This window comes from Apiotrichum porosum, assembly GCF_003942205.1.
Source record: "Apiotrichum porosum strain DSM 27194 chromosome Unknown scaffold_13, whole genome shotgun sequence".
Taxonomy (NCBI): domain Eukaryota; kingdom Fungi; phylum Basidiomycota; class Tremellomycetes; order Trichosporonales; family Trichosporonaceae; genus Apiotrichum; species Apiotrichum porosum.
Window position 1 is genome coordinate 113,524 of NW_021167120.1, and position 23,889 is coordinate 137,412.

Consider the following 23,889-nt stretch of genomic DNA (forward strand, 5'->3'; position numbering starts at 1 on the left):
GCACCGTTGCAAGTACCTCTGCGAGTGATGGCCGCTGTGTCATCGGTAGGAGGGACCTCCAGAGACACACACACATGATGCATCAGAGTGCCAGAGTCAAACGGTGGTTTCAAGAATCCGCTGTCCCCCGCTTCATCGCACGAACCTTCCAGAGTGGGCCTCCTGGGTGTGACTGGGAAACCGACGTGATGATGCCACCTGGGACATGCATAGGTTACGGAGAACAGCTTGAGACTACTTCAAATTATCCATACAATTCCATGCCAGTTACCAAGGGGACGCAAACACGCGGTCCCTGGAGGTCGTGGCGTTTAGACGAATGTGGCGACGATGACCGCGGTAACGAGACCAAGAACGTGGATGGTCACGATGGATGCTCCAGAGGCCTTCAGAGGGATTCCGCCAGCAGCAGCAGGGGTGTTCGTGGTCCCAGCCCCATTTCCGATGACCGAAACACCAGCATTGGCCACGGAGGCTGAAGCGACTCCGAATGTCGGCACTGCAGCGTTTGCCGAGGAACCGACTCCGTTGACAACAGCAGTTGAGGCCCCCACGACTGCAGTGGTATGAGAATTACCAATCGTGAAACCCACGCCGCCGCCAGTGGTGAGAGGGCCAAAGGCCGCCGAGGAGGCGTCGAGGGAGGTGTAGTAGTTGGCAGCGGAAGTGTAGGCCACACCGGTGTAAGCGTTCCCGCCGCTACCAGTTCCAGTTGCAGCGTCGCCTCCTCCGCCGATGCAGAGACCGGAACAGCAGCTGGTGGCTGTGCACTTGGTGCCAACAGGGCAGTAGTAGTCGGTGCCTGCATGTGAGCGACAGAACGAAGATGGACCTGTTCTAGTGACTATGTACTTACCAGTGCAGCAAGTGGAACCAGAGGGCGCGCAGCCGTTGCCATCCGGGCAAGGGGAATCTCCCGGGTAGCACTCGCCGCTCTGTCGAGCCTGGAGAGGGTTGCTGTTAAAAGGTCTAATGTCATTGAAAGGGGTGAACTCGTCGGTGGGTGCGGCAGCCACAAGTGACAAAGATGCGGCGAGGGCAAAGATTGGGGCAGTGTAGAGCACCATGGCGGCGAGTCGGAAAGATGTCAAGAGAAGGTGTGTGACAGACAGTTGGAGTTCCACACCGCTGCTTTATAGTGGTCATGAGTTCATGGGGAGAGATGCCACAAAGTCGACGCGTTGGTAGTGTGTGCTCATGGACGCGGGCCAGTTTGTCGGGGCCGGAGGGTACGAAACCGCGGGTCACCCAGCGCGTACGCCTCCTTCATGTCTGCTCGTCTAGGCCTCTTGAGGCAGTACGAAGCCATTACCTCTTCCGAGATCATGCTTGTTTGGCCACCTCCTTGTCCCCTGATGTTTGGACGGACGTATTATTGAACGGGTGCTTCAGTAGGTGCACCATTCAGGAAGGTCACTAACACGGGTCGAGACCTCTGGGCTTCCCCCAAGCTTGTGCGTTTTGGGCGAACAGTACTGAAGGCGGAGGACGTCGTCAGTATGGTGGAACCTATGCTTGCGGTCACTTTACAGCCCTGCGAGAGGAGAGCTGGGATGGCTGTTCCGGTTTGGGGTCCCTGGCGGGAGAGAGCACCCGTTAGCGTCAACACTGTCATGCTTGAATGGCCTAAGTTTGTGGTTGAAACGTACCCGAAGTTGCAGCAGGGGCAATGGACGAGGCAAACCTTCAGGAAAGTGGTCATTGAACACCGTCTCCCTGTTTGCCGGAAGCGATGAGGGGCCGGGGGTGGATGGCCATTGGAGCAGGCGAGAGGAGTGACAGACAATCCGCCATCCGCAGCACGTCGACTGTAATCCGTAGTTCCGCGATATGATACACATCTCCTGGACATCTTGGCCGGGTTGAAACTGTCAGACAGGATGAGTTGCTTGGCATTCTCCTCTAATTCGACTGCAAGGAAACAACAGTGAACCTTTGACACAACGAGCCAATGCTTGTTGTTCATGGCCAGCTGGTGAAGCCCAAACGGAACCATGGTAGCGGGCCGCGGCCAGGTGGGAGCGTGCGTCAGTTAGCAATTCCGAGACGCGTCGGTCAGCCCATAAATCCGCTCACACCACCAATAGGATGGCACTTTCGCTGTATTAATCTTGCTACCAACTTGGAGCTTGTCGCGCGTCGCTCGTCACAGACACGTGCGAGCGACGCGCCGCCTCAGCGGCGCAAGAGGCTAATCCTCCGACAAGGTGTAGCTGCGCCGCGTCTTTACGCCCCGGTTATCTGTTGGACACCGGCTCGTGCGGCAGATTCCTACGCTTCTACGCGCTTTGGGCTTCGCTGAAGACAAAGGTACCTGGCTGGCACTTGGAGGCTTGTTTGTGGCTGCGTGGGTCGTGTCAGGCTCTTTGTAGCTCTGCACCACAACCCCCACGCGTACCCGCTTCGTACCGCGGACGGGCGAGGTACAAAGGGTATCAACTGGAACCGAACGAGCCACTTACGAGTGCTGTTCCACATGTGCCTGCCCTGCCCCCTTGTCCATCCGTGGTGTGACGAGCCGGACGTTCCGTATCTGGCGGGTCAACTGCGGCCAGTCCGCAAAAGTGGCCCGTCTGTCGCATGTGCAGATCGTTTCCTAGGGTCCGTCACAGCGAAGCAAGTGCGCACCTGCACGAGGGGGGCCAAGCGGGCAGTTTCACAGCCCCAGGCAAGTTGAACGTGGGTTTGTCAACAGCTGCAGCATTGCGCGTCCGTTTTGACTTTATGGTTACGACTTGGGTACTCCATGGGCCCCAGTGGAGCGCAGAAACGCACTATACAGGCTCAACTCCTGCAACCGCGTCACATAGTGCGTTTTACGGCCAACGGCGGCGTGCCGCACGGGCCCGCCGTGACTACCCTCCTCTCCCGTGCTCCACTGGTTTTCACCGTGGCCACTCATTTGCCTGCAAGGACACCTCGTTTTCCAAGTATGCTCCCAATCCTCACCGCCAAGGGACAGCTCGAGAAACGTCCTACGGCTTTGGATAAGGAATGTACAGCAGCATGTTGCGTTTCTTGCCCCCCCCCCCACCCCACCCCGACCCCCCACGTTGCCAGTTCCAGTTCCTCGATTCCTCAGTCCGGCCGGTGGGTACGGCCGTGTGTGCGGCTCATCCGGTCGGCACTCCTGCCGAGGAGAACAGCGCAAGGGGAGGGAGGCATGCGGAGGAGGGTATATGCGGTATGTGTTTCGGGGGTGGCTTCTCATTTTGGACAGTGTCGTTCCTCGACGGGGTGTCATGGCGGCGGCTGCAGTCTGCTCAGCGCAGCCTCGGTTACCTCGCTGACCTCGATGATCGGAATGGCTGCCATGTGCAGGTCCGCAGTCGTCGGCGCTTTGGCGGCGCAATGGTGGCATGAGGTATATGCGGTATGGTTTCAGTGACGCTGAGAGCGATGGAAGAGGTCCAAAGGATCTAAGGAAATAGAAAAGACGTGCAGGCGTGTGCCTTCTGTGTTCGCGTGGTCACTTGCTGTGATGCCTAGGCACAACTGAAGCATCTCAGTCCTTGTCCTTGAGCTCCTCTGGTGTGGAAGCCATTGCCGGGGGGACGGTATGAGCAATCAGGTGGCAGTGAACCCCCAGCTCACGAACAATATCAGCTACGGCCAGCCACGCTGGGCAGGCAAGGGTACGAAGGTTCTCGCTGGTTACTCACCTCACTCATCGTTGGACGGCTGACGCACATCGTGGCAATTCTCCGACCACCAAGTCAACCCAAGACATTAACACGAGTACTGCATCGGCATACCCTTCAAAGAGTCCAAGTTTTTATCTACGAATGCCGGTTTATAACATTTTACTGTTTAGTACTAAAAAAATATCCTATCAACGTCCCCTTCAACAGTATCTTACAGTAGTTACACGCTACCCCGCTGGCGCTGCCGCCTACCACGCTCCATCCACACCTTGTCCTCGGCTGCCGCGGACGCAGCCATGTCCGCGAGGCTCGTGCCCGTCTGCTGGGCCTCGGCCACTGCCTGGTCGCGCATACGCACTTCCATGTCCTCGACCTTCATGCCACACGCGCAGATATCCCAGTCCTGGTCCTCGGCGAGGATAAAGTTCTTTTGCAAGACGTCGGGCGTCAGGGGCGCCATCTTGTCCTTTTCATGGTCCTCGTACCGGGGCAGGTCGATGACTGCGGGAACCAAACAGCACGACGGCACAATGGCTGGTCGCGAGACGCGCAGCATGCGCAAGCCGCCCGGACCGGGAATGCGCATCTTGCCGCCACGGTCGTCCTCGGCCCACACTGTGAAGAAGACTTCCAGGACGAGGTTGTGGCTGACGTGGATGGGCGTGATGACGCCTGGCAGCGACGAGGGGCGGGCGACAATGTCCGAGGGCAGACGGCCCTTGACGTCGATGAGCAAGTCGCCAGATGAGGGGGGCTTCTCCTTTCCAGGCTTATCCTTGCCGGACGGAACGGCAGCGCCACGCCACAGTGCAGGGTAGTGGTGGTCCGGGTGGGCATGGCCAGGTGGCGGGCGTTTGCCGGCCTCGGCAATGGTAAAGTGGCGCGTGCTAGCAATCTTGTTGCTGTCTCCTTCTTCGTCTCGTGGGGAGATGATCGTGTGAGACTGGGCGAGCAGCAGACGTGCAGCAAAGATGGTGGCCGTGTCAGGAATAGCCGAGATCTTGACCTTGAGGCGCATCAAGGCTCCAATCGACCACTGGACGAGTTAGCACGGGTGCAACATCATAAAGGCCCTTGTAACTCACCACATCCGCAGTCATGCTCAGGTCCCATACACCCAGACCGTTCACGTATCCAGTGGCGCTGTCGTCGAGGTCTGTCGAAGTGCCTCCCGGGTTGGGGTTGTAGACAATCATACACCTACGGTCCACTCGTGTGTTGCCGTGCAGCCAGTCTGCGGGCGGGGTGTGGTCTGCGCTCATGGCGCTCAGGCGGTTGGACGAGTCGTTACGGGCCAGCTCGTAGGGTGGTGTTTGTGGGAGCGCCAGCGACTCTTGGCGGGTGATGGACAGGCTTTGAGCTGCACTCAGGTAGGCGGGGTTGACTCCGTTGCCGCCGCCCGCGGGTGGGCCAGCGGGTGGACCGAGCTCGGCGTGGCCGTTGGGGTTGAGGTTGAGGTTGGCGAGCGCACCAGCGAGCACATGAGGCGGAGCCGCAGAGTCCATGCCCACAGGCGTGGTAGTGCCAGATGGGGGGATGGAGGGTGGGCGTGTTGTGGGCATGGACTGGACAGCAGACTGGCCAGTGGACCTTCCGCGACGCGACGGCGAAGCCGCACGCGACTGAGAGCGGGACGTGGGGCTCTTCTTACCTCCTTGGCGGAAGGAGAAGAGGGACGTCGACGAGGACACACTCTTCAGTCCCCACTCGTGCTCTACTGGCTTTCCTTCCAGCTCGGCATAGAGGTTGTGCGCGAGAACACCGTTCGGGTGCCAGTCGTGCGGTGCGAGGTTGCAGGGGAGGATGAGGGTGAAAGCAAAGCTTGGTTTGTACGCGTCAGCCACAGGACGTCCATAGACGCAGATCCATCCATTCCAACTCACCGCTGCGACCCGGGGTTGAGCAGGATACCATCGCTGTTGGCGCCAATCATTTCAACCTTGCGTTCAAACAGTACGTCCTCTTCGTCCTTGCGGCCCTGTCCCATGTCGAGCTTGATGACGGTCCGTATCCCCACGCGGATGGCCTTGCATTTCCGTGGGTGGGATAATGGCGGGAGGCTGATCTCCAGCTCGCCATGGATCATGTGGTCCGACCTTGGCTCACTGCCCTCGCCTGTCAGCCCGTCGTGCTCGGGCGCTTCGGGGGCCGGCATAATGATGATTCCATAATTCGGGACGTGAAGGTGGAGCTTTGGGGCGCCGTGCTTGTCATGCTTGTCAGGCCGGGGGGAGGCGGCGCCGTGGTGGGACGAGGTACGTTGTGCCGACGGGCGCCCAACGGGCGAGAGGTACCTCAGCATCGACATTGTCGGTGCTTGGTGGATGGACGGGTGGTCACTTGTCGGGTGGATTGGTGTGGATCTTCGGCGCTGGTGGCGCGGTGGAGGTCCGATTGAATAGGAACGATCTGGCGGGCAAGATTGCTAGATGGTAGATATGGGGTTGAGCGACAATCGTAGTAGTCGCGAGACAGTCGAGCAGCGCGGTGAAGGTGTTGAAGCTACCTCGTTGAGTGACCGAGCGACAATGTTGTCTGGCTGTTGTCTGTCTCGTGGACGATGTTCATTCGGCAAATGCTGGAGATGGTCGCGAGTGGGTCCTGGCAGGTCGGCGGGTTCGGAAAGTTTCTGAATGCCAGCGCGTGTTTGGGCCAGAGAGTGCACGGAACTCGACGAACGGCACGGGATGCACGTGGTGTGTGATTGCCGCTATACGCTAAGCACCTTGAATATCCAACGCTTGGATACCGAACGCGTGCTCCGCTTTCAGGTAAGGTGTCTGGAAGTGCGGCCGTAGGCTGGGTTGTCGAGTAGCACCGCGGGAACTGTGCTATCCAATTCTGCGACGAGGGGCTCTTGGGTCCATAATGTACGTCCAGGCCTTGGCCGCGGGGCCTTGGCCGCAGGTAGAGCCCATGACGGTGGCGCGGCAAGGATTGCGAGATCCGAACGTGCCAAGCCGAAGTATACCGAGCCCGCAGCAGTAAACGTCGGCAGCGCACAAGGCGGGATGCAAACGGGGCACTTTGCGGGCGAGATCAGGTAACGTGAAGCAGGCGTCGCTTAAGCTTTTACGAGCCGACACATCATGCAGAGTACGCAGAGGATCATGGGTCACGTCTCGCTGTGCACGTGCACGAAGGAAAGTGGTGTAACAACCGCGGCTCAACTTTTCAACACTCCACGAGGTCCAAATCTAACAATGTCGATCTTTTGGGCCAGGCATCAGGGTGAGGAGCGTCATTAGGATATCATTCCCGTATTGCAGCACGAGGCGACCGGTCGGGACTTGCGCGCGCAGCTGGTTGGCCACTGGCCACACCGGCAAACGGTTTGATCATATTCTCGCCCTCAGGTTCATCAGAGAGTGCGGAACGTTTGGCCGCAGGGCAAGCCTTGCGCCGCCTTGCCAACGGTGTACGCCGATGTCAGGCACCCCGTGGGGTCCATCTGGAATCGGCCGACAGCAGGCTGCGAAAGCACGCGTTCCGACTCTGGCGACTGAATCCATGCCACGATATAAATAATGCTACAACGCTCTTGCTCAGGCGGCAAGAGAGTATACTACCCTCTAACTTGGCGGCGGCCATTGCTTGAGCCACCTGCCTACTCGTCCACATCCATCTTGGCCTTCTTCTTCTTGGGGGCACCCTCGTCGTCCGTGTTGCTGCCCTTGGCCTTCTTCTTCTTGGAAGCCTTGTTGGCCTGCTTGCGGCGGAGCTCCTCCATCATGGGGTCGGAAGCATCTGAGGCAAAGCCGGAGCCCTCATCATCTGAGTCGCTCTCAGAGGGCGAGCCGCCGTCAGACGACTCGTCCTCAAAGTCCTCGTCGTCCGACTCCGAGTCCTCATCGGCGGGCTTGCGCGACTTGGTGACCTCCTTGGCCTTGTTCTTGTTCTTCTTCTTGCGGCCCTCGTCCTCAGAGTTGATGCTGACGTCGTCGTCGTCATCGGAAAGGTCCTCGAGGTCCATCACGTTGTCGACGTCCATCGTCTCCTCCATCTCGTTCTTCAGGCGCACGTTCTTGCTGGCAAGGAACTGCGAAATGGGGCCAACCTCCTCCTTGCTAATGGCGCTAAAGACGTGGTCGGCGGTGCCCATCTTGGAGACGACGCGCATGTCAAAGGTACGGGCCGAGGCGATACCGCCACCGACACGCGAAAACGAGATGCTCTCAGTCTTGCTAAAGTCGATGAGGATGGGCTGCTTGGCAATGAAGATGAGGCCCTTTTCGAGGAAGTAGAGCTCTCCCTGAACGGCCTTGACGTTGGCCTTGATTCCATTGACGCCCTGGGCGTTGCGGAAGCTGCCGGGAGGAGTAACCTTCTTGCCGGTCAAGGACTTGAGGACACGCGAAATGACCTGGAACGTGGGAGCCTCGTACTTCTTCTGGAGGTCGGGGTACTTGGCAATCTCCTCCTCATCGAGGTTGAGCTCGGCGTCGACCTCCTCGTCCTTGGGCCACTGGGCAACAAGGAATGGGTAGCGGGTAGCACCCTGGCGGATAGGAGGGTCGAGACCGAGCACAAGCTGAACATGGAGGTCGTCGAGCTTGGGGAGAAGGAAGATGCGGTTGATGGATGTGAAAGGAACGCGGTAGTCGGTCGACTTGCCGAGAAGGCGGAGCGACTCGTGGAAGAACTCGAGCGAGAAACGACCACGCGGGGTAAGAACGAGGACATCCTCAAAGACGACAATGCTGTCCCCAACGGTAGCGCCAATGTCGGCCTTGTCCTTGATGACGTTGTGGAGCGCCTCGGCGGCACTGATCTCGTTTCCTTCCTCGTCATAGTCCGTCTCGTCCTCGTCTCCGCTGCCCGCGTCGCTTCCCTTGGCCTTCTTGCTCTTGCCAGGGACATAGAAGCGAATCTCGACAAGCTCGTCGGGCTCACGAGCACCGACGCCGGGAACGGTGTGGGGGGAAAACTCGATGGCGACCTCGTTCTTGCCGGCAATGTTCGAGTTGGCGACCAACGAAAGAGGAAGCTCAAACGCCGTCTTGTGCTGCACCTCAAAAGCAATGTCCTGGTCTGGCGGGTCAGCATGCTGGCATCGGATCGTCACCCACTCTGAACAATCGCCTTGCCCCAGTTCCAGCCCTTGAGCGAGGTGTCACGGTTTTCAAGAGTAACGTTGAAGTACTCGTTAATGGTGCGCTTGACCTTGTCGTGGTCCTGCTCCAGTCAGCGGAGTACCCACACACACACCTAAAGGGACACCATGTCGAGGAGGCGCGTCTGCCACTCACCTCGCGCTTGAAGCCGTCAAAGGTCACGATAGGCTTGTCGGGGGAACGCATCAGCAGGCGAAGCTGAAAGTTGCGCGCCACACTGCGACATGTCAGCGCGAATGCTCAACACCCACCCAGTCTCCAAGGTGAGAGAAGGCAAGACATAAACATACCGCATCCAAGTGCCGCTGCGGACATCGGTACCGGTAAAGGTGGTGGGGGTGTTCTCCTCGTCCTTGTACGACTTCCAGCCAAAGCCAGCGGGGTTGAAGCGAAGCTCTGAAGAGAACAGGTTTAGCAACGGCATGACGAGAGAAGGTCCATGGTTACCACTCACTGCCCAGCTCGCCCGACTCGCCCATGTAGACTAAAGGTAGCGTCAGCAGAGATGCCGCCATCCACGTTCTCCGGCAAGCTCACTGTTGTCAAAGGTGACGTGCGACATGGCTGTTCCTCTGCAGTCTTGCTGTTGTTGCTGTTTGACGGAAGAGGAATGGAGAGAGCCAAAATGACCGCGATTGATCAAGTGTCATTTGGTCGCGAGCGCGCGTCCTCGCGTCAATAGTGAGCGTCTGATACTGGAGGTCCCAGGTAGGTTAAAATAACACGTGTAACCCAGTCAACCCGGGCTTTTTGCCTCCGCGTCCTCTGCTGACGGTGGAATCCGTGCCTCGTTTGATGCCGCCGTTGCGATCGCTGTGATCGCTGTGACATGTGAGGGATGCGTCGTGGCGGCGTTGTTGGGTGGCATGGGTGGTGGCGGCCATGCATGATGGTCCTGGTACTATTACTAAAACACAATGGGGTTTCTCTCTCTACTACAAAACCAATAGTTACACATTCTTCTCTTTGTCCTGGTGTGTCTCGCAACTCTCGCAATCTCTCGCAACTGATCACACACTACCTCCTAAGCCTCCATCCGATGGCCGACAGCTTTTCGTTGAGCTGTCCCGAGCTGCGAAGCTCGTCCATAACCTCTTCCGTAGCCACGGTGGGCTGGCCACCGATCACAAGGAGTGGGGCCGCGTCGACGTCAAAGCCAAGGCGCTTCATGATCGCGCCAATGAGGTCACCATCCGAGCGCGAGGCCAGCGACACGAGGGTTGCGCGGTGACCCTGGCCGTGGCGCGAGTTGATGCCCTCGAGAACATAGTGTGGCACAGACGCAGACGAGTGCCAGACGACGACGTTGTTGGCGTTCTCCGCGCTGACCTCGGCGAACCACTCCTTCTCGCGCTCGCTGCCGCTGCCGCCGAGCTTGCGGGCAGCGGGACCCAAAAGGTCGTGGGCGTCGAGAGGCTTCGAGGCGTCGACGCTGGACGAGAGGTGGTTGTAGGCCGTCTCCATGACAAAACTCTGCAGGGCGAGCAGCTCGTGGGAGTCTGGCAGGGGATGCGATGCAGGGCGGAAGGCGCGGGGGTTGGCTGGAGATTATTGTTAGCCCAAGCGGGTTACTAGCCCAGGGGCCCAGCATGCATGGCCCCTCACTCTATGGGTGGGGGACAAGCATAGGCAAGGTGCTGTTACTCACGAGCGACAAGCGGCATCTGGCGGTTGGCGCCGACCGCAGCGGGGACGAACGCAGGGCGGTAGTTGCTCATGATCGGGTGGTCCTGGCGCCTGGGGACGGGGGCAACGGCCTCGGTGAAGCAGCGGATGAGCATGACGCCCGACACGACGATGGTGATGAAGGCCATGAGACGGAGGAGGGGACGAGGAATACGGTTGCGAACAAGACGCGGCGACAGGAGGGGCGGTGAGAAGAGCGCGACCTTCTCACGCACGCTGGGCTGGTTGGCAGCTTCAATGTTGATGGGGGGCAGGAGCGACATGTAGTCGACGTCGGCTCCAGCTCTCCTGTTGCCGATAGGGGTGCTTGAACGCGACAGCTTGGGCGATGGAGGAGGCTCCATACCAGCGAGACCGGCGGGAAGGAGTGAACGGAGTGGTGTGAACGGACTGTGAGCCGGCACTGCGCCTTCAAGTGGGGGCGAGGGAGGCGGGGAAAACAGAAACTTGTGGATGGTGGAGCTCATTGTAGTGTGGGTTGGGGGTTGGGGGGGCGCAAGGACACGCGAAAAGTGGGATCTCTTTTGATGTTGCAGTCGTCTTTATCGCCTTGCCAGAAGGGTGGTGAATGGTGTACCTGCACGCGCGACGTGTTTGTGAGAGAGCGAGAGAGAGACGAGATAGTGAGTGCAAAGTTGACTGCAGAGGATACGTCTATAGGTGTGTGTCTGTGCCTTTCCTTTGTCTGTCCGAAGGGAAGGGGGGGAGAGGGCATCTGATCCTTCCGTTGTCATTCATTGCTCAAAACGCCACTGGCGTCTTTTCATTCTCAGTCAAAGGAGACCCTCTCCCCAGGCTGTTGTGCCCGGTCTCTCTGTGCATGGCAGCCAGGCAGCAGGCAGGTAGGCAGGCAGGCAGGCAGGCAGTCGATGTCAGAGGCGCGCGTCTGGACAGCGGTACAGCGACAAACGGAGGCACGCTAAATGCCTGCCCCTGGAATTGGCGTCTTTGAATAGTAGACCTCAAGCTCCGATTCAAGGCAGCAGCATGTGTGGCCTGCCAGGCGTCGCATGCCGCAGAGAGAGGCGGATGGCACCGTTCTAGCCGTTCTAGCGCTGTGGCATGTGGGTTTAGCACTCACGTTTGCATCACTTGGCTTGATCGTTCAGGCCCATATCAGGCCCCCATCCTGGGCCGGTTGTGCCACCCTGGAACCGGGTGCCGTAGACTGAATTACAGCTAGCCCCTTTGCCCAAGTGTCTCCTGGAGGTCCCCCAACACGGCCAACACACTGTAGCGCGTGCATTAGAACAGCGCCTTTGCACGCCAACCACTAGAAAAGCGTCAGCAACATTAAGGCCTTGCGCCCGCCAACCTTCCCGACGTGGTCCCAGGAGCCCAGGATAGCGCACGTCCTAGTCAGGCCAGCCATGCCAGGCGCCAGCCATGCCAGCCAAATGTGGCGTGCGCACTCATCAGACCTGGCCAGAGCCACTGGTATTCCAGGCCAGCGATTGCAGTTACCACCGTTGTGGATTGTGTACATGATCTACGCTACCATACATAGTCCTCTACTGGTCGATGACCGCGTACAAGAGGTCAAGCGACATGCTAGGGCGGACCACTAACCATTGATGAGAGACCAAGCCCACAGCTGTAGCGTGCTACCAGCTCTGTTGTGCCTCAGAAACTGCCTCAACGGGCGAGCGTTGCCCGCCACCCCCCCACTCTCCCTTCGACATGCTGCGATAACTGAGGGTAAAAGTTGAGGTAAGGTTCATTTGTTCGTGTTTCCTTTCCGTGCCGGTTTCTAAACAGCACCTTAACGCGACTGTCTCGGCCGGCCTGACTTTGTGCGCGCCGCGGAGAACGGAACGGCACACCGTTAGCGTTAACGTTTGCGGCGAAGAAGGGGGTGGGCACTATTTTGTGCGTGTTCTCTGTATCGGGCCGCCGAACATGGTTTGGGGTGCCAGAGTACCACAGTCATCAATGCAAGAAGCGCATGTGGTCGTTTCAGCGCCGGCTCTGTTCAGATGGATCCTGACAGAACGGACGCGCAAAAGAGTGAGTCAGGACAACAAAGGTACCAAAGGGCTCAATCGAGAATTCAACCTTGGCTTACACCTGCACAGGTCCTGCCACCGCACGCCGGTGCGCCGGTGCTGTCCTCGGTTGCCAGACCACTCAGCCATATGTGCATGCGCGCCAGCAAGGACAACAAATGCGCGACGCGACGCGTCCTGCCTTTTTCTCATGTTCACATGCTATCTATAGAGTCGCTTCCTACTTTGGCTTTGCTCCTTCGCGCCACACCAGTCCGGCTGGCGACAAGACCGCATCGAGGGTGAAATCCGAGTCTGTGACAGGGACGTCCTCGTCGATAACCTGTGGTGCGAGAGCGAGCGCGACGAGCAATGGACGCGTCCGTGCTGCGGAGTACTTGGCGAGGAAGGTGTCGTAAAACGCCTTGCCGCGGCCGAGCTGTCGGTCAGCAAGTTAGTCATGTCGGACATGAAGCGGGCAGCGACTGCCAGCCTCCAACGACCTACTCGATTGCACTGGGCGTCAAAGGCGACACCTGGAACAAGGATGACGTCCAGTGGCGGCGCCGATGGATCCATAACTGGGACATGGGTTAGTTAGGGTGACAGACCACAACGGGTGTGGGTGGGGTGGGCCAAAGCTCACCGTCCTCGCGGGGCTGGTTTTCGACGTCACGGCGATGGGTTCCCGGGTCAAGGATACCCCACTTGTCAAGCGGGCACGACTCGAGGTCCTGAGTGTTGTACAGGCGGAGCATGTCCATGAGGGGTGTCGGTTCGCCGGGCTGAGAAGCGGAGGGCGGGAGGTAAGGCGTGTACAGAGCCTTCCCCGCTGGGTCGTCAGACTGCATTCTCCCGACCGCTAACGTACAAGCGAGCAGCTCCTTGACGATACCGTCAGTTCGAAGTTCCCCCTTGGCCATGTTCAAGTAGCATCCGACTGTGCTGGCCTTGGTGAAGAATGGCTGCTCAAAGAGCAGGCGAGTGACCTCCTGGGCTGATGGGTTAGTTGGTCACTCGACGGTTACGAACCCACACTGGCTCGCGAGGTCAGCCTCGGAGATGCCCCGCAGCGTGCGCAGCATGCTCTTGCGCAACGCTGCCTTGCTCGCGTACACTGCAGCCATGCTGTCGTCTTTGTTGGCCATGGAGGATGGTGTCAAGGGCACTCACAACGGAGCGATCCACGAGTGTGCCTGCGGATATCGCGATGACTCGACAGAAGCTGTGGAATGGCGGAGCCCCGGTGATTGTTCAAACAAGTTCCTTCCGGCAAGCCAACTTTTCCCAACCCACTCCGCGTCGCCGTCATCGTCATCGCTCCCGAGACTGTTGTTCTTGGTGCTCTCTAACGGTGTTGTTGCGCGATGGTCCCGCCCCTCCCCCGTACGGTCATCATCGACTACTATGATTCGTGTGAGTAGTGTGTTTGTTCTGGCCTGATACCTGGCATTACGCGCTTGCTATGAGCGTGCCCCCTCCTTTCTCCATCGTGCCTTCCTTATCGCCCCGACGCTTACTCTCCTAGACACCAACAACCTCCTCATCCTCTTTACCCAGCTGTACTCGGATGCAGAGGTCCTGCGCAAGGTCGTAGTCATCAAGGCGGACAAGTATGATTGGTACGTTAGACTTTAGACTGGTGCAATCCCAACCTAACGTTCCACAGGACCACCTTCCAACGTGATGTCATCCCAAACATTGACTGCGTGATCTTGTCCCCCGGTCCAGGACGGCCTGACAAGCCCTCGGTGAGTGTACTGATAGAGGCCTGTTTCTGACATCCAGGACATTGGCTTTGCTCTTGAGCTCCTCCGCGCACACCCCGTTCCCATCCTCGGCGTGTGCTTGGGCCACCAGGCGGTCGGCGTCGCGTTCGGCGGCAAGGTGAGCTACACCTGGCCTGTTTATAACTGACCAGCCAGATCATCAACACCCCCAAGATTACCCACGGCCACGTCGTTCGCGTTGCCCCCGTCGCGACCGCCTCGGGACTGTTCGCGTCCCCTCTTTTTCCCGACGAGGCCAAGAACGGGTTTGATGCGGTCGTCTACAACTCGCTCGTCGTGGATCCGACCAGTGAGTGGTGAACTGCCCCTCCAGGTTGTGCTCTGACCACCCCAGCCCTTTCCTCTGACCTCGAGGTGACTGCCTGGTCCGACCCGAAGAACGGCAGCGAGCCCACCATCCAAGGTCTCGCACACCGCTCGTTCCCCATCTGGGGCGTCCAATATCACCCCGAGGTGAGTTAGGGTCCTCTCTCGGCACTAACTAACACTCAGTCCATCTCGTCCACTCGCGGCGCCGACCTCCTACACGCCTTCCTCGACAAGGTACACACATTCCACTCTTCCCCGCCTGTTTTCCCCCGCCTCGAGCGCCAGCTTGTCCAAGCATGCACCTACCGCGTGGCTTCGTCAGCGGCGCCGACGCGCACCACCTCGCCGACAGGTGACAGGCCGGCGCCGACTGCTCGCTTCTCGCTTCTCGAACACAAATTTGGCGACCTCGGACGGGATCGGGAGACGGCTGAGATCTACGAGCGTATTATCCGCACCGACAGGGACAAGATCGGCGAGGTGTGGCTCGATGGAAAGAGTGTAGGTGGTCTTCGGCTGTTGCGAGCTTGCTAACCTATCCAGCCATCTCGCCCCACCACCACATCTCTTGCCGCGCCCAAGTTTGTTCTCACTTACACTCTTGCCACTCGCACTGTTCAGCTCTACGCCGGCTCCTCGCAGCCAGTGTCGCTCGTTCTGCCCTACGGCGAGACCTTCTGGTCATGGTTTGACGCCGGACAGCAAGCCCTCGCGGCACGCGTCGACGGAGGTGCTGGCGGCTTCCGTGGCGGTTGGATCGGCTGGTTCACCTACGAGATGAAGGAGGAGAGTCTGGCAGGCTACAGGCGGCCGGCCAAGGCGGCCGGCGAACGTGTAGACGCTGTCTGGGCGTGGGCCGACCGCCTCATCGAGCGCTCCGAGGATGGCGAGTGGGCAGTGCGCGGTGTGGTCGCGGACAACGGCGTCATTGGCGGTGCCGACATGCTCAACTGGCTCCAGTCCCAAGGCGTTCGCTTCGGCACCCCCGCGGCCGAGTTTGAGAGCTACACGGCTGATGTTCGTGACGTCCTTGCCTCGCCGGCTGTCTCGAGCGTCACTCCCGCAGAGCGTTTCCCGACCTTCCGCCCGCGCATCGCTGGCGAGGAGCACATGTCCCGCATCGACGCGTGTCGCGAGGCTATCCGCCAAGGCGAGAGCTACGAACTCAACCAGACCACCTCCTTCCTCGCTACGGCCGACTCGGACGCGTACAGCACGTACCTCCGCCTCCGTTCGTTCAACCCTGCCTACTACTCGACGTTCATCTCCTTCCCTTGCATCCCCACTCCAAAGGGGCTGGGGCTGCACGTCCTCTCATCGTCGCCCGAGCGGTTCCTCCAGATCCGCAAGGGCGAAATTGAGATGCGTCCCATCAAGGGCACGCGTGCACGTGTGCGTCCGGGACAGTGTGTCTGCGTCCCCGGTGTTGGGTGTGAGGGCAAGGACGTGGGCAGTGATGCGTGCAAGGCCGAGGCAGCGCGCGAGGATACGGCTCGTGGAAAGGAGCTGAGCGAGGACCTTAAGGAGCGCGCCGAGAACCTCATGGTGGGTCGCTCTCCGACTCCAATGGACATCCAGCTGACCCAAACAGATCGTCGACCTCATCCGCTCCGACCTCCTCTCGTGCTGCGTGCCCTCGACCGTCAAGGTGCCGCAACTCATCGCTCTTGAGTCGTACGGCGTGCACAACCTCGTGACCACCGTGTCGGGTCAGCTGGCACCACAGATCGGTGCCGTCGAGTCCGTCAAGCGGTGCTTCCCGCCCGGATCCATGACCGGAGCACCGAAGCTGCGTTCTGTCCAGATCCTCGATGGGTTTGAGGACCACCACCCGCGTGGAATCTACTCTGGCGCTTTGGGATACTTTTCCCTCTGTGGCAGTGCAGACTTGAGCGTGGTGATCCGCACAATGGTGCTGGAAGGCGACCGTAAGTGATAACTCGAGGTCACACGCACTTCAACAGGCTGACCTCGTTCCTCAGAACTCAGTATCGGCGCCGGCGGAGCAATCACTTGGCTATCGGAGAGGGAGGGCGAGTGGGCCGAAGTCCTCACAAAGGTGCAGTCGGTGGTTGGGCCGCTGCAGGGCTTGTAGATTAGAAAGAAGATAGGATTTTTGCATTAATACAACTCTCGCATGGAACGCTGGCGCCCCAGGCGCCACATGAGAACATGCGACAACCGGACGACCTCACCTTCTGGAGGCAACAAATCATGTGTGCTCGACGGTCTGGTCAATGACGCCCACGCATATGCGGGAGCACGTGTAAACGACGTGGTTATCACGCTGTTTCTGCGTGCCTCATTGCCCCCGTCACCACAATGTTGTTTGTTACATCTGACGTCATGCCTAGCTAGACACATCCTCAACATTCATACCTTCTCATCTATACCCCCATCATGGCCGCACCGTACGACTATGACCATCCATTGCAGGACCGATACCCAGGCAAGACACTCCTCGTAGACGCCTGCCACATACCCCTCCATGTCAGCCTCTCGTGGTTCGAAGAAACGGTGCAAAAGCTCTGCCCCGGCCTCGTCAGCTTCGCCGTGTCCCAAGACGATGCCCTCCATCCAGGCGCCAATCAAGGTAGCTTGTATCGCGCCATGCCCCTGCTGACGGCCAAGCTCGTCTAGCTTTCGCATCGACACAAGATGCGGACCGCGCCCTGGCCGTCATGAACAACCACCCCGTCCTTTGGGGCTACTGCATCACATTCTGTCTACCTGGTGACAACCTCTACCCCGAGCGACGCATCCTCTTCACGCGTCGAGTCATTGAGCCGCTCAAGTACGTCGGACCCGACAAGCCGGCCATTGAGCGCGAGTACTGGATGGACGAGTACGACTGGCCCACTGGTGTGCCGTCTCCGGCCCAGCTGTACGACGCCTTGAAACGGTACGGAAACATCCACCATGTCGAGATGCGAGTCGAGGGCAGCGACATCGACCGCGACCTCGACACGCCGTGGGACGCCATGGTACAATTATTTGATCCGGACGATGCGTGTGCACTTGACTCGTCGGACCAGGACGTGGACCTCCTTGGATGGCACGTGTGAGTCGACGACATGGCAGGGTACTGCTGACCTCGAGTGACGTGTACGCGCCCTCCGGAGACTTTCTCGTGCAGCAGCAGCTGGCCGAGATCAACGAGCTCCGTAGCACCAAGGGCCTGCCACCGCTCGGTCGACAAGTCTCAGCCCCGTTGCCGTGATCGCCACTGTTTGCTAACCCGCCAGTGTCTTTCTGTCGAGGCGGTGAGGTGCTCCAAAACTGGACCTAGGACCATTGACTGACACCCGTAGGCGAGAGTTTTAGAGGGTTGTGAGAGCTTCACCCCGTACACGCGGTAGACGGCCACTGGGCGCCTCATACCAAGTGCGTGCTGCTGTCAACAAGTGCACGCCTGAGTAGGACATAGCGAGGCGCAGAACACACCAATGCCGCGTGACCGTGTCTGGTGTCATCACGTGTCAGCTCGGCCGACAGACAGCATGGCCTGGTTGAATCGCGAGGTGCTCCTTGTCCTTCAAAACACGAACAACCTGGTCTCTCTCACCTGATGAGACCCCCTGCATGTAGCTCTGGTGGTGCTCGGGCATCATGTATGTGTTGCACTTGGAAGTTCCAGGTCACAACAACTTTGGGTGCTTATTGTCCTAAGGCCTGCTGCTATTAGGGAACAGCAGCGTTTTCAGACCACTTTGGGTCTTGTGCCGACACTACCCTCGTAAGTTCACGCTTCTCACTTACAGCTCGGCTTGGCTTCAGCACCAACTAGATTTCATACCTCGTCAGCTTGCACGCAATGCCGTCCACTACAGCGTTACAAAGCAATCCCCAATTAGGCGAACGTGGTCGCGGGAGGACCGACATCGCGCGCCGCCAGGGCCGCCTGTCGCCGACTTCGACGTCATAGCCGCCAAGGACATTTACTCGACCTAACCGTCCAGTTGCTATTGCTCTATTGCTCTTTTGCTTTTTCCTCTTCTATCATCAGTCTGGCCAACTTGCACCACAATGAGCGAGGAGATCAAACCCACCGACGTTGAAAACTACCCTGGTACGTGCATGCTTAGTGGCGGAGATGGGGCTGACAGAGTGCAGCCATGTGGGAGAAGCGCTGGTGAGTCGTCGCTGGGCGGTGGGCAAGAGGGAAGCGTCTGAACAACCATGTTGGCGAGGCAACACGAGGTGTCACGCCCTGGTGATCACCTCGGCACGGCTCATCCTTTCTGCCTTCTGTGTTTCTGTCCTCTTGATCTGTGCTGACCACGTCCACAGGGAAACTGGCGCGACCGGCTGGGACCAGTCCAAGTCCCATCCTACCCTTGTCGGCTTCCTCAACTCGCCCGAGAGCGATACCGTAGGCGTTGCGAGGGAAGGAAAGGCGTTTGTCCCCGGCTGTGGACAGGTGAGTGCAGTAAGCAGTCCAGTTGTCTACTGGAAGACGAGCTGGACCATCACATGCCCCTTCAGCTCGACCATCGCTGACACATCATCTCATCCAGGGCTACGATGTCGACCTGTTCGCCCGCCGTGGTCTCGACGCGACTGGTCTGGACGTCGCACCGACCGGTGTCGTCAGTGCGAACAAGTGGCTCGAGGCCGAGAACGACAAGGCGCCCCGCAAGGCGTCTGCCAAGGTCGTCGAGGGCGACTTCTTCAAGTTTAACCATGGCGAGGGCTATGATTTGATTTATGACTACACGTGAGTGTGCTCGCCCTCGCAACCTGTGCGCTGGTACGCTGGCTAAGACTCGTTTGCTAGCTTCCTCTGTGCCCTTCCCCCGACCCTCCGGGCCCAGTGGGGTCAGCGCATGACCACCATCTCCCGCGCTGCCCCCGGAACGCGCCTGGTTACCCTCCAGTACCCGCTCAACGGCAACCCGCCCCCGTTTGGTCCGCCCTTCAGCCTGACAGAGGACGAGTACGTGCAGCACTTGGGCAAGGACTGGGAAGTCGTTTGGTCCAAGGATGTGCCCGAGGAGCAGAAGCGCGTCAACACGCCTCCAGGCGGTGAGAGGCTTGTTGTATGGAAGAGGAAGCTGTAAGCGGAAACTGAAAGATGTATAGGAAGAAGGAAGACAATGCTATACCATGAGTATCCTACAGACCCACGTTCAGTAGTCGTCCGTGTCCTCCACAAGGCTCTCATCCACCTCCCGGATATCCTGCAGCTGCATCATCTCCACAGCCGCCACACCAAGTCCTCCCTCGCCGGGACGCAGAACCTCTTCCTCCTCCGTCTCTTGGCCCTCGACCAGGCGGTCCAGCTCGTCAAGCACGTCGTTCTCCTCGTCAAAGTTCCAGCAGAGGAAGCGCTTGGCCAGCTCCTCGGCGGAATGCAGGTCGTCGAGGTCCTCGTCGGTCAGTTGCGCGTCGATGAGCTTGGTGATTTGGAACTTTGACAGGTAGTCGCTGGGGTGCGTTAATGCACTGAAACGTTGAGATGGAGTGAACAACCCACCTGACTTTGCGCGCGTGCTCGACAATGTCCTCGGGGATACCGTTGTTAAGGGCACACTCGGCGGCGTTGGAAGTCATGCATACCGTGGGCATAAGTCTGTTTGGTTAGCTTACATACGGGTGCGCCGAACCAAGGACCAACTTGAAGAGATAGGTGAGGCGGTTGGTGTCCTCGACCAGCAAACTCTGCATGTGGCAGAAAATGATGGGCATGGACTCGTCGAGGAACTGCTGTGCAAAGAGTTCACTGTTTGGGTCAGTAACTCCTGTCGGGGGGTGCACCCACTGAAAGTGTGTCAACACGACGGTACGGGGGCCTGGTCCCTTGAGCAGAAAGGTGATGACGCCAGCGAGCAGACCTGCTCCGTCACTGGACATGGTTCCTGCGGGGTCAGGTTCCCTAACCATTTCCTCACCCACCCTTGCCAAACTCGTCCAGAATCAGAAGCGATCGGGAGGTGGCACCACGGAGCGCTTGAGAGACCTGGCTGAGGTCGATCATGAATGCCGAGCCGGTCTGATGTCAGCTCAGCGGCATACAACCCTCTAGCTCACCTTGGAGGCAGATTCGCGGGTCTGGACACGAGTGAAGACTAGAGTCAGCGACATGTGCCGGCTCCCCGGTACTCACTCTTATCGCAGATGCCAATCTCAGCGCTCTCGGCAGGAACAAAGCAGCCAATGTGGGCCATGAACGTGATGAGGGCGACCTGTTTGCCATATGCCGACTTGCCAGAGCCATTGGGGCCTGTGACGACAATCTGTCATGAGCTCAGATTGGTGTGGTGACGGAGGTTGAGCTCACCATGCTGCTGTGGTCTCCATCACCGCCTCCCTCGAGGACCGTGTCGTTGTCAATGTACTGTTCGGTTGGAACACACATTGCGTGTAGCGGGTGGAAGCCCTTGCGAATCTTGAGGACGGGTTGCTCCTTGGTGACGGGACGGCGGAGGTCGAAACGGTCAACAGCTTCGGCAAAGGCGATGAGGCTGCTGTCAGCTACGTGGAGGAAAGATAAGCTCACCAGTCCAGCTCGGCAACGGCGTCCCCAAGAGCCAGAATGTCCTCCTCGACGTCCTCTAGGCGTTCAGCTAGACGCTGGACCCATTCAATCTCCCGGTCTGTGCCGATTAGCCCTTGGTGTTGTTCTTGCGCTCACCAATGATCACGTTCTGGAGATCTCCATAGTGCTCGTCCAGGTTGTGCATCTCGGGTGTCTTGAAGTAGGTCACCTCGTCCGTGTTGAACTTGGGTCGTCAGCATTGTTGCAGCATCGTACTCACCTGCTGCTCCCACTCGGCCGGAATCGAGCCTGGGTCATTCACTGCATGCGCCGCCACCAGACAGCCCAGCTGGGGCAGGTAGAGCACGTTGAGGTGCTCGCAGATGTTGGGCGGGATACGCTGCGCCATGACACGGGACATTTGGTTCTGGGCTCAGTTTGGTAGCAGTACCTCCCGACTCACGAGCAGGGGTTCCAGGCGGGCATAGTCTTCGCGCCACTGGTCAAGCTCGTCGTCAATCTGGCTGCGGATGCAGACACGGCCCTCGTCGCGCGACATGTCCCAGTCAATCTGAGATCAGCTTTCCTACTATGGGTGTGTCAGCTTACCAGTGCGATTGTATCCATGAGATATCGATGGACCTTGTCGGTAAACGCATGGTGAAGCTGAGAGCTGGTCAGGGCGGACCGCATTTTTCACCTCACCTTCTCAACCACCTCGGCACGGCCACGTAGCCTCATCACGCCGAGAGAGTCTTTGATGGCGATGACAGCAGACAGTGCCTGTAGCGGTGGGTCAGACCAAGGTGTAAACAGGCTACCCACATCCACGACCCCTTGCCAGTCCTTGTAGCTGGCCCTGCCACTCTTGATCTTTTGGCACAGAGCCACGACGTTTTTGAACCCCTTGAGCTCCTTCTTGGTCTGCTTCCGGGGCTCGGTATACTCCTTGGAGGAGAGAAGCTGGACTGCGTCGAGGCGCGCGTTGATGCGGTCAATGTTAATGAGAGGGCGGAGGAGCCACGTGTGGAAGAGCTTGCGGCCGAGCGGGGTGACGGTCGTGTTGATCACGCCTGCGTGTGAGCTGAAATCCACCAATTGTTCAACTCACTGTTCAGAGACAGGCCAGGCTTCTGTGCACTGGAGTGCATGAAGGCATGGGCCTCGACGTCAAACACCGCCAGCGAGCTGTGTGGGTTAGGACTCAGTCGAGGCACACATACCTACGTCAAGGCATCTTGGTTGATGAGCATGTGCTCCTCGCTACGTCGTCAGCCGAGGTCCCAGAACCAGCACTCACAGGTCCATACTCTCAATACCGTCCAGGTCAAACGCCGCCTCGTTGCCGGGCATAATGTCTAGGGACTGGGTGCGCACAAGGTGGCTGAGGAGCGCTCCAGCCGTACACACCTAGGAGCAGTCAGCTACACCGTCTAAGTGTTCCACGTGGTTTGAACTCACGGCCATGGGGGCATCGACATTGACTCGACAGCCCAGCTTGAGCAGCGACAGGCGAACCTCGCCCATTCCCGCCCCGTCCTCGCCGGGGTACTCATCCTCGTCGCCCTCCTCGTCCGCTGCAGCCGACGTCGGCGCCGCGCCCCTGCCACCGGGTCTTGGACCTCCGCGACCGGAATCGGACCAGGTCATGGCGGCCGTGCGGGACGTGGTCGCGGTGGCTAGCGGGACGGTGGCGCGCAAGTCACGCGGCAGGCGGACCGAGGCGAGGTGGTACGTCGCCATCGTGTGCGCAAAGTGGTTTGCAGGCAGGGTGACGATGTTGGCCGAGGGGTGGGCAGAGCCTATGTCCGAGGTCAGACGGTAGATCGGGCATTTGAGACCTCACAGTAGTCCTGTGCCATCGTGGCAAGAGTGGCGGGCGCGCTGGTGCTCAGCACCACTTCGTCGGGCTGGAGCTGCTCCACCACTGGGAACGTCAGTTTGCAAACACTTGCTGTTGACAACTGCACTTACATAGGGTGGCGAGGTCCCATCCCCAGGTATCCTTCGTGTCCTCTAGAACCTGGAGCTTGCGTGTGGCTGGGTCATAGTAGGCAGCCGCGAGGTTGTTCTGGCCAGGAGCATGGAACGCGAGGACCTGACGAGGTTAGAGAGACAACCGGTAATCGAGACCTCACCTTGGGTCCAAAGTTGTCTTCGTCGTCGCTCCCTTCTCCCTCGCCCACGACATACGTTCCAGACGGCGGCGTTGGGAGGTGCGAAGCAGAGTTACGCTCCGAGGTCGTGCGCGACGGGCCTGCCGTCGGAGCTGGTGCTGGAGATGCACCGGGGTGGGGGTATGGAGAGGTTGGTGGGAGGATGGCGGTGCCCTCTTCGACCCACCGGGCGCGAGCGTGCGGCTGTGTGTGGTTGGTCTGGGAGGAGGAAGAGGCGCGGGGACGGGCGCTGATGCGGGGCGTCGGTGTGGGGGAAGCACGATCGTCAATGTCTGAGAGGGCAGAGGATGAGCGCTTGTTGCGTTGTAGCGCGCGTGAGTGGTTGCTGAGACTGGGCATGGTGAGTGTATGTTGGGAAGGAGGTGGTGGGTGAGAGGAAAGAGGAAAGGAAGGAAGATGAGTCAGCCGAGGAAGGAAGGAAGGTCCACTGCCGCCAAGGAAGCCGACCTGTACGGCGTCAGCGGCTCACCAAGACGCACCGCCATATGATAATGCATTGATTTCTGTTAAAAGGGGACGTTTTCGTCGGGATGGCGTGTGTGTTTTTTGTGATTTATTTCAGCTGAACTATGGTACAGCTCGCAGGTGATGATCGATGTCGGCTGGGAATGCTATATGGAGACAATATCAAAGTGAGGAGCGGGAGGGAGGTTGTATTTGGCGGGTGGGGTGAGGAGGCTGGAGGAGGTGGGGAGAGGAAGTGGGG

At 59.1% G+C, this 23,889-nt stretch overlaps 9 protein-coding genes across 9 annotated transcripts; 3 read left to right on the top strand and 6 right to left on the bottom strand.

Moving 5' to 3' along the window:
* Positions 1-311: 311 nt before the first annotated feature.
* Positions 312-1,067, bottom strand: EHS24_002471 (uncharacterized protein; the record flags this gene model as incomplete). Its single annotated transcript, XM_028618210.1, has 2 exons — positions 312-802; positions 857-1,067. The coding sequence occupies 2 exons, from the start codon at positions 1,065-1,067 to the stop codon at positions 312-314; spliced, it is 702 nt and encodes a 233-aa protein (XP_028473166.1).
* Positions 1,068-3,864: 2,797 nt separating this feature from the next.
* Positions 3,865-5,952, bottom strand: EHS24_002472 (uncharacterized protein; the record flags this gene model as incomplete). The annotated part of the gene is made up of 3 exons (XM_028618211.1): positions 3,865-4,680; positions 4,730-5,465; positions 5,528-5,952. 3 exons carry the CDS (start codon positions 5,950-5,952, stop codon positions 3,865-3,867), a joined length of 1,977 nt encoding a protein of 658 aa, XP_028473167.1.
* Positions 5,953-7,251: 1,299 nt separating this feature from the next.
* POB3 (FACT complex subunit) lies at positions 7,252-9,320 on the bottom strand (the record flags this gene model as incomplete). Its single annotated transcript, XM_028618212.1, has 6 exons — positions 7,252-8,675; positions 8,714-8,819; positions 8,894-8,975; positions 9,049-9,154; positions 9,213-9,242; positions 9,296-9,320. 6 exons carry the CDS (start codon positions 9,318-9,320, stop codon positions 7,252-7,254), a joined length of 1,773 nt encoding a protein of 590 aa, XP_028473168.1.
* A 455-nt stretch (positions 9,321-9,775) lies between these two features.
* On the bottom strand, positions 9,776-10,911 carry EHS24_002474 (uncharacterized protein; the record flags this gene model as incomplete). Its single annotated transcript, XM_028618213.1, has 2 exons — positions 9,776-10,299; positions 10,407-10,911. The coding sequence occupies 2 exons, from the start codon at positions 10,909-10,911 to the stop codon at positions 9,776-9,778; spliced, it is 1,029 nt and encodes a 342-aa protein (XP_028473169.1).
* Positions 10,912-12,670: 1,759 nt separating this feature from the next.
* FAU1 (5,10-methenyltetrahydrofolate synthetase) lies at positions 12,671-13,577 on the bottom strand (the record flags this gene model as incomplete). Its single annotated transcript, XM_028618214.1, has 4 exons — positions 12,671-12,868; positions 12,937-13,010; positions 13,076-13,426; positions 13,466-13,577. 4 exons carry the CDS (start codon positions 13,575-13,577, stop codon positions 12,671-12,673), a joined length of 735 nt encoding a protein of 244 aa, XP_028473170.1.
* A 219-nt stretch (positions 13,578-13,796) lies between these two features.
* PAB1_1 (Protein phosphatase PP2A regulatory subunit B) lies at positions 13,797-16,623 on the top strand (the record flags this gene model as incomplete). The annotated part of the gene is made up of 10 exons (XM_028618215.1): positions 13,797-13,845; positions 13,958-14,051; positions 14,099-14,180; positions 14,218-14,316; positions 14,355-14,508; positions 14,554-14,672; positions 14,712-15,029; positions 15,072-16,073; positions 16,120-16,456; positions 16,511-16,623. 10 exons carry the CDS (start codon positions 13,797-13,799, stop codon positions 16,621-16,623), a joined length of 2,367 nt encoding a protein of 788 aa, XP_028473171.1.
* A 305-nt stretch (positions 16,624-16,928) lies between these two features.
* Positions 16,929-17,852, top strand: EHS24_002477 (uncharacterized protein; the record flags this gene model as incomplete). Its single annotated transcript, XM_028618216.1, has 3 exons — positions 16,929-17,121; positions 17,169-17,589; positions 17,840-17,852. The coding sequence occupies 3 exons, from the start codon at positions 16,929-16,931 to the stop codon at positions 17,850-17,852; spliced, it is 627 nt and encodes a 208-aa protein (XP_028473172.1).
* A 702-nt stretch (positions 17,853-18,554) lies between these two features.
* Positions 18,555-19,588, top strand: EHS24_002478 (uncharacterized protein; the record flags this gene model as incomplete). Its single annotated transcript, XM_028618217.1, has 5 exons — positions 18,555-18,597; positions 18,642-18,660; positions 18,819-18,948; positions 19,046-19,245; positions 19,306-19,588. The coding sequence occupies 5 exons, from the start codon at positions 18,555-18,557 to the stop codon at positions 19,586-19,588; spliced, it is 675 nt and encodes a 224-aa protein (XP_028473173.1).
* A 69-nt stretch (positions 19,589-19,657) lies between these two features.
* Positions 19,658-23,522, bottom strand: MSH5 (MutS protein msh5; the record flags this gene model as incomplete). The annotated part of the gene is made up of 22 exons (XM_028618218.1): positions 19,658-19,955; positions 20,005-20,100; positions 20,146-20,250; positions 20,290-20,386; positions 20,424-20,520; positions 20,559-20,596; positions 20,635-20,764; positions 20,809-20,992; positions 21,028-21,124; positions 21,163-21,250; positions 21,287-21,433; positions 21,470-21,577; positions 21,616-21,672; positions 21,712-21,789; positions 21,832-22,079; positions 22,118-22,194; positions 22,234-22,269; positions 22,307-22,416; positions 22,468-22,808; positions 22,853-22,933; positions 22,981-23,104; positions 23,145-23,522. 22 exons carry the CDS (start codon positions 23,520-23,522, stop codon positions 19,658-19,660), a joined length of 3,015 nt encoding a protein of 1,004 aa, XP_028473174.1.
* Between the last annotated feature and the right edge of the window lie 367 nt (positions 23,523-23,889).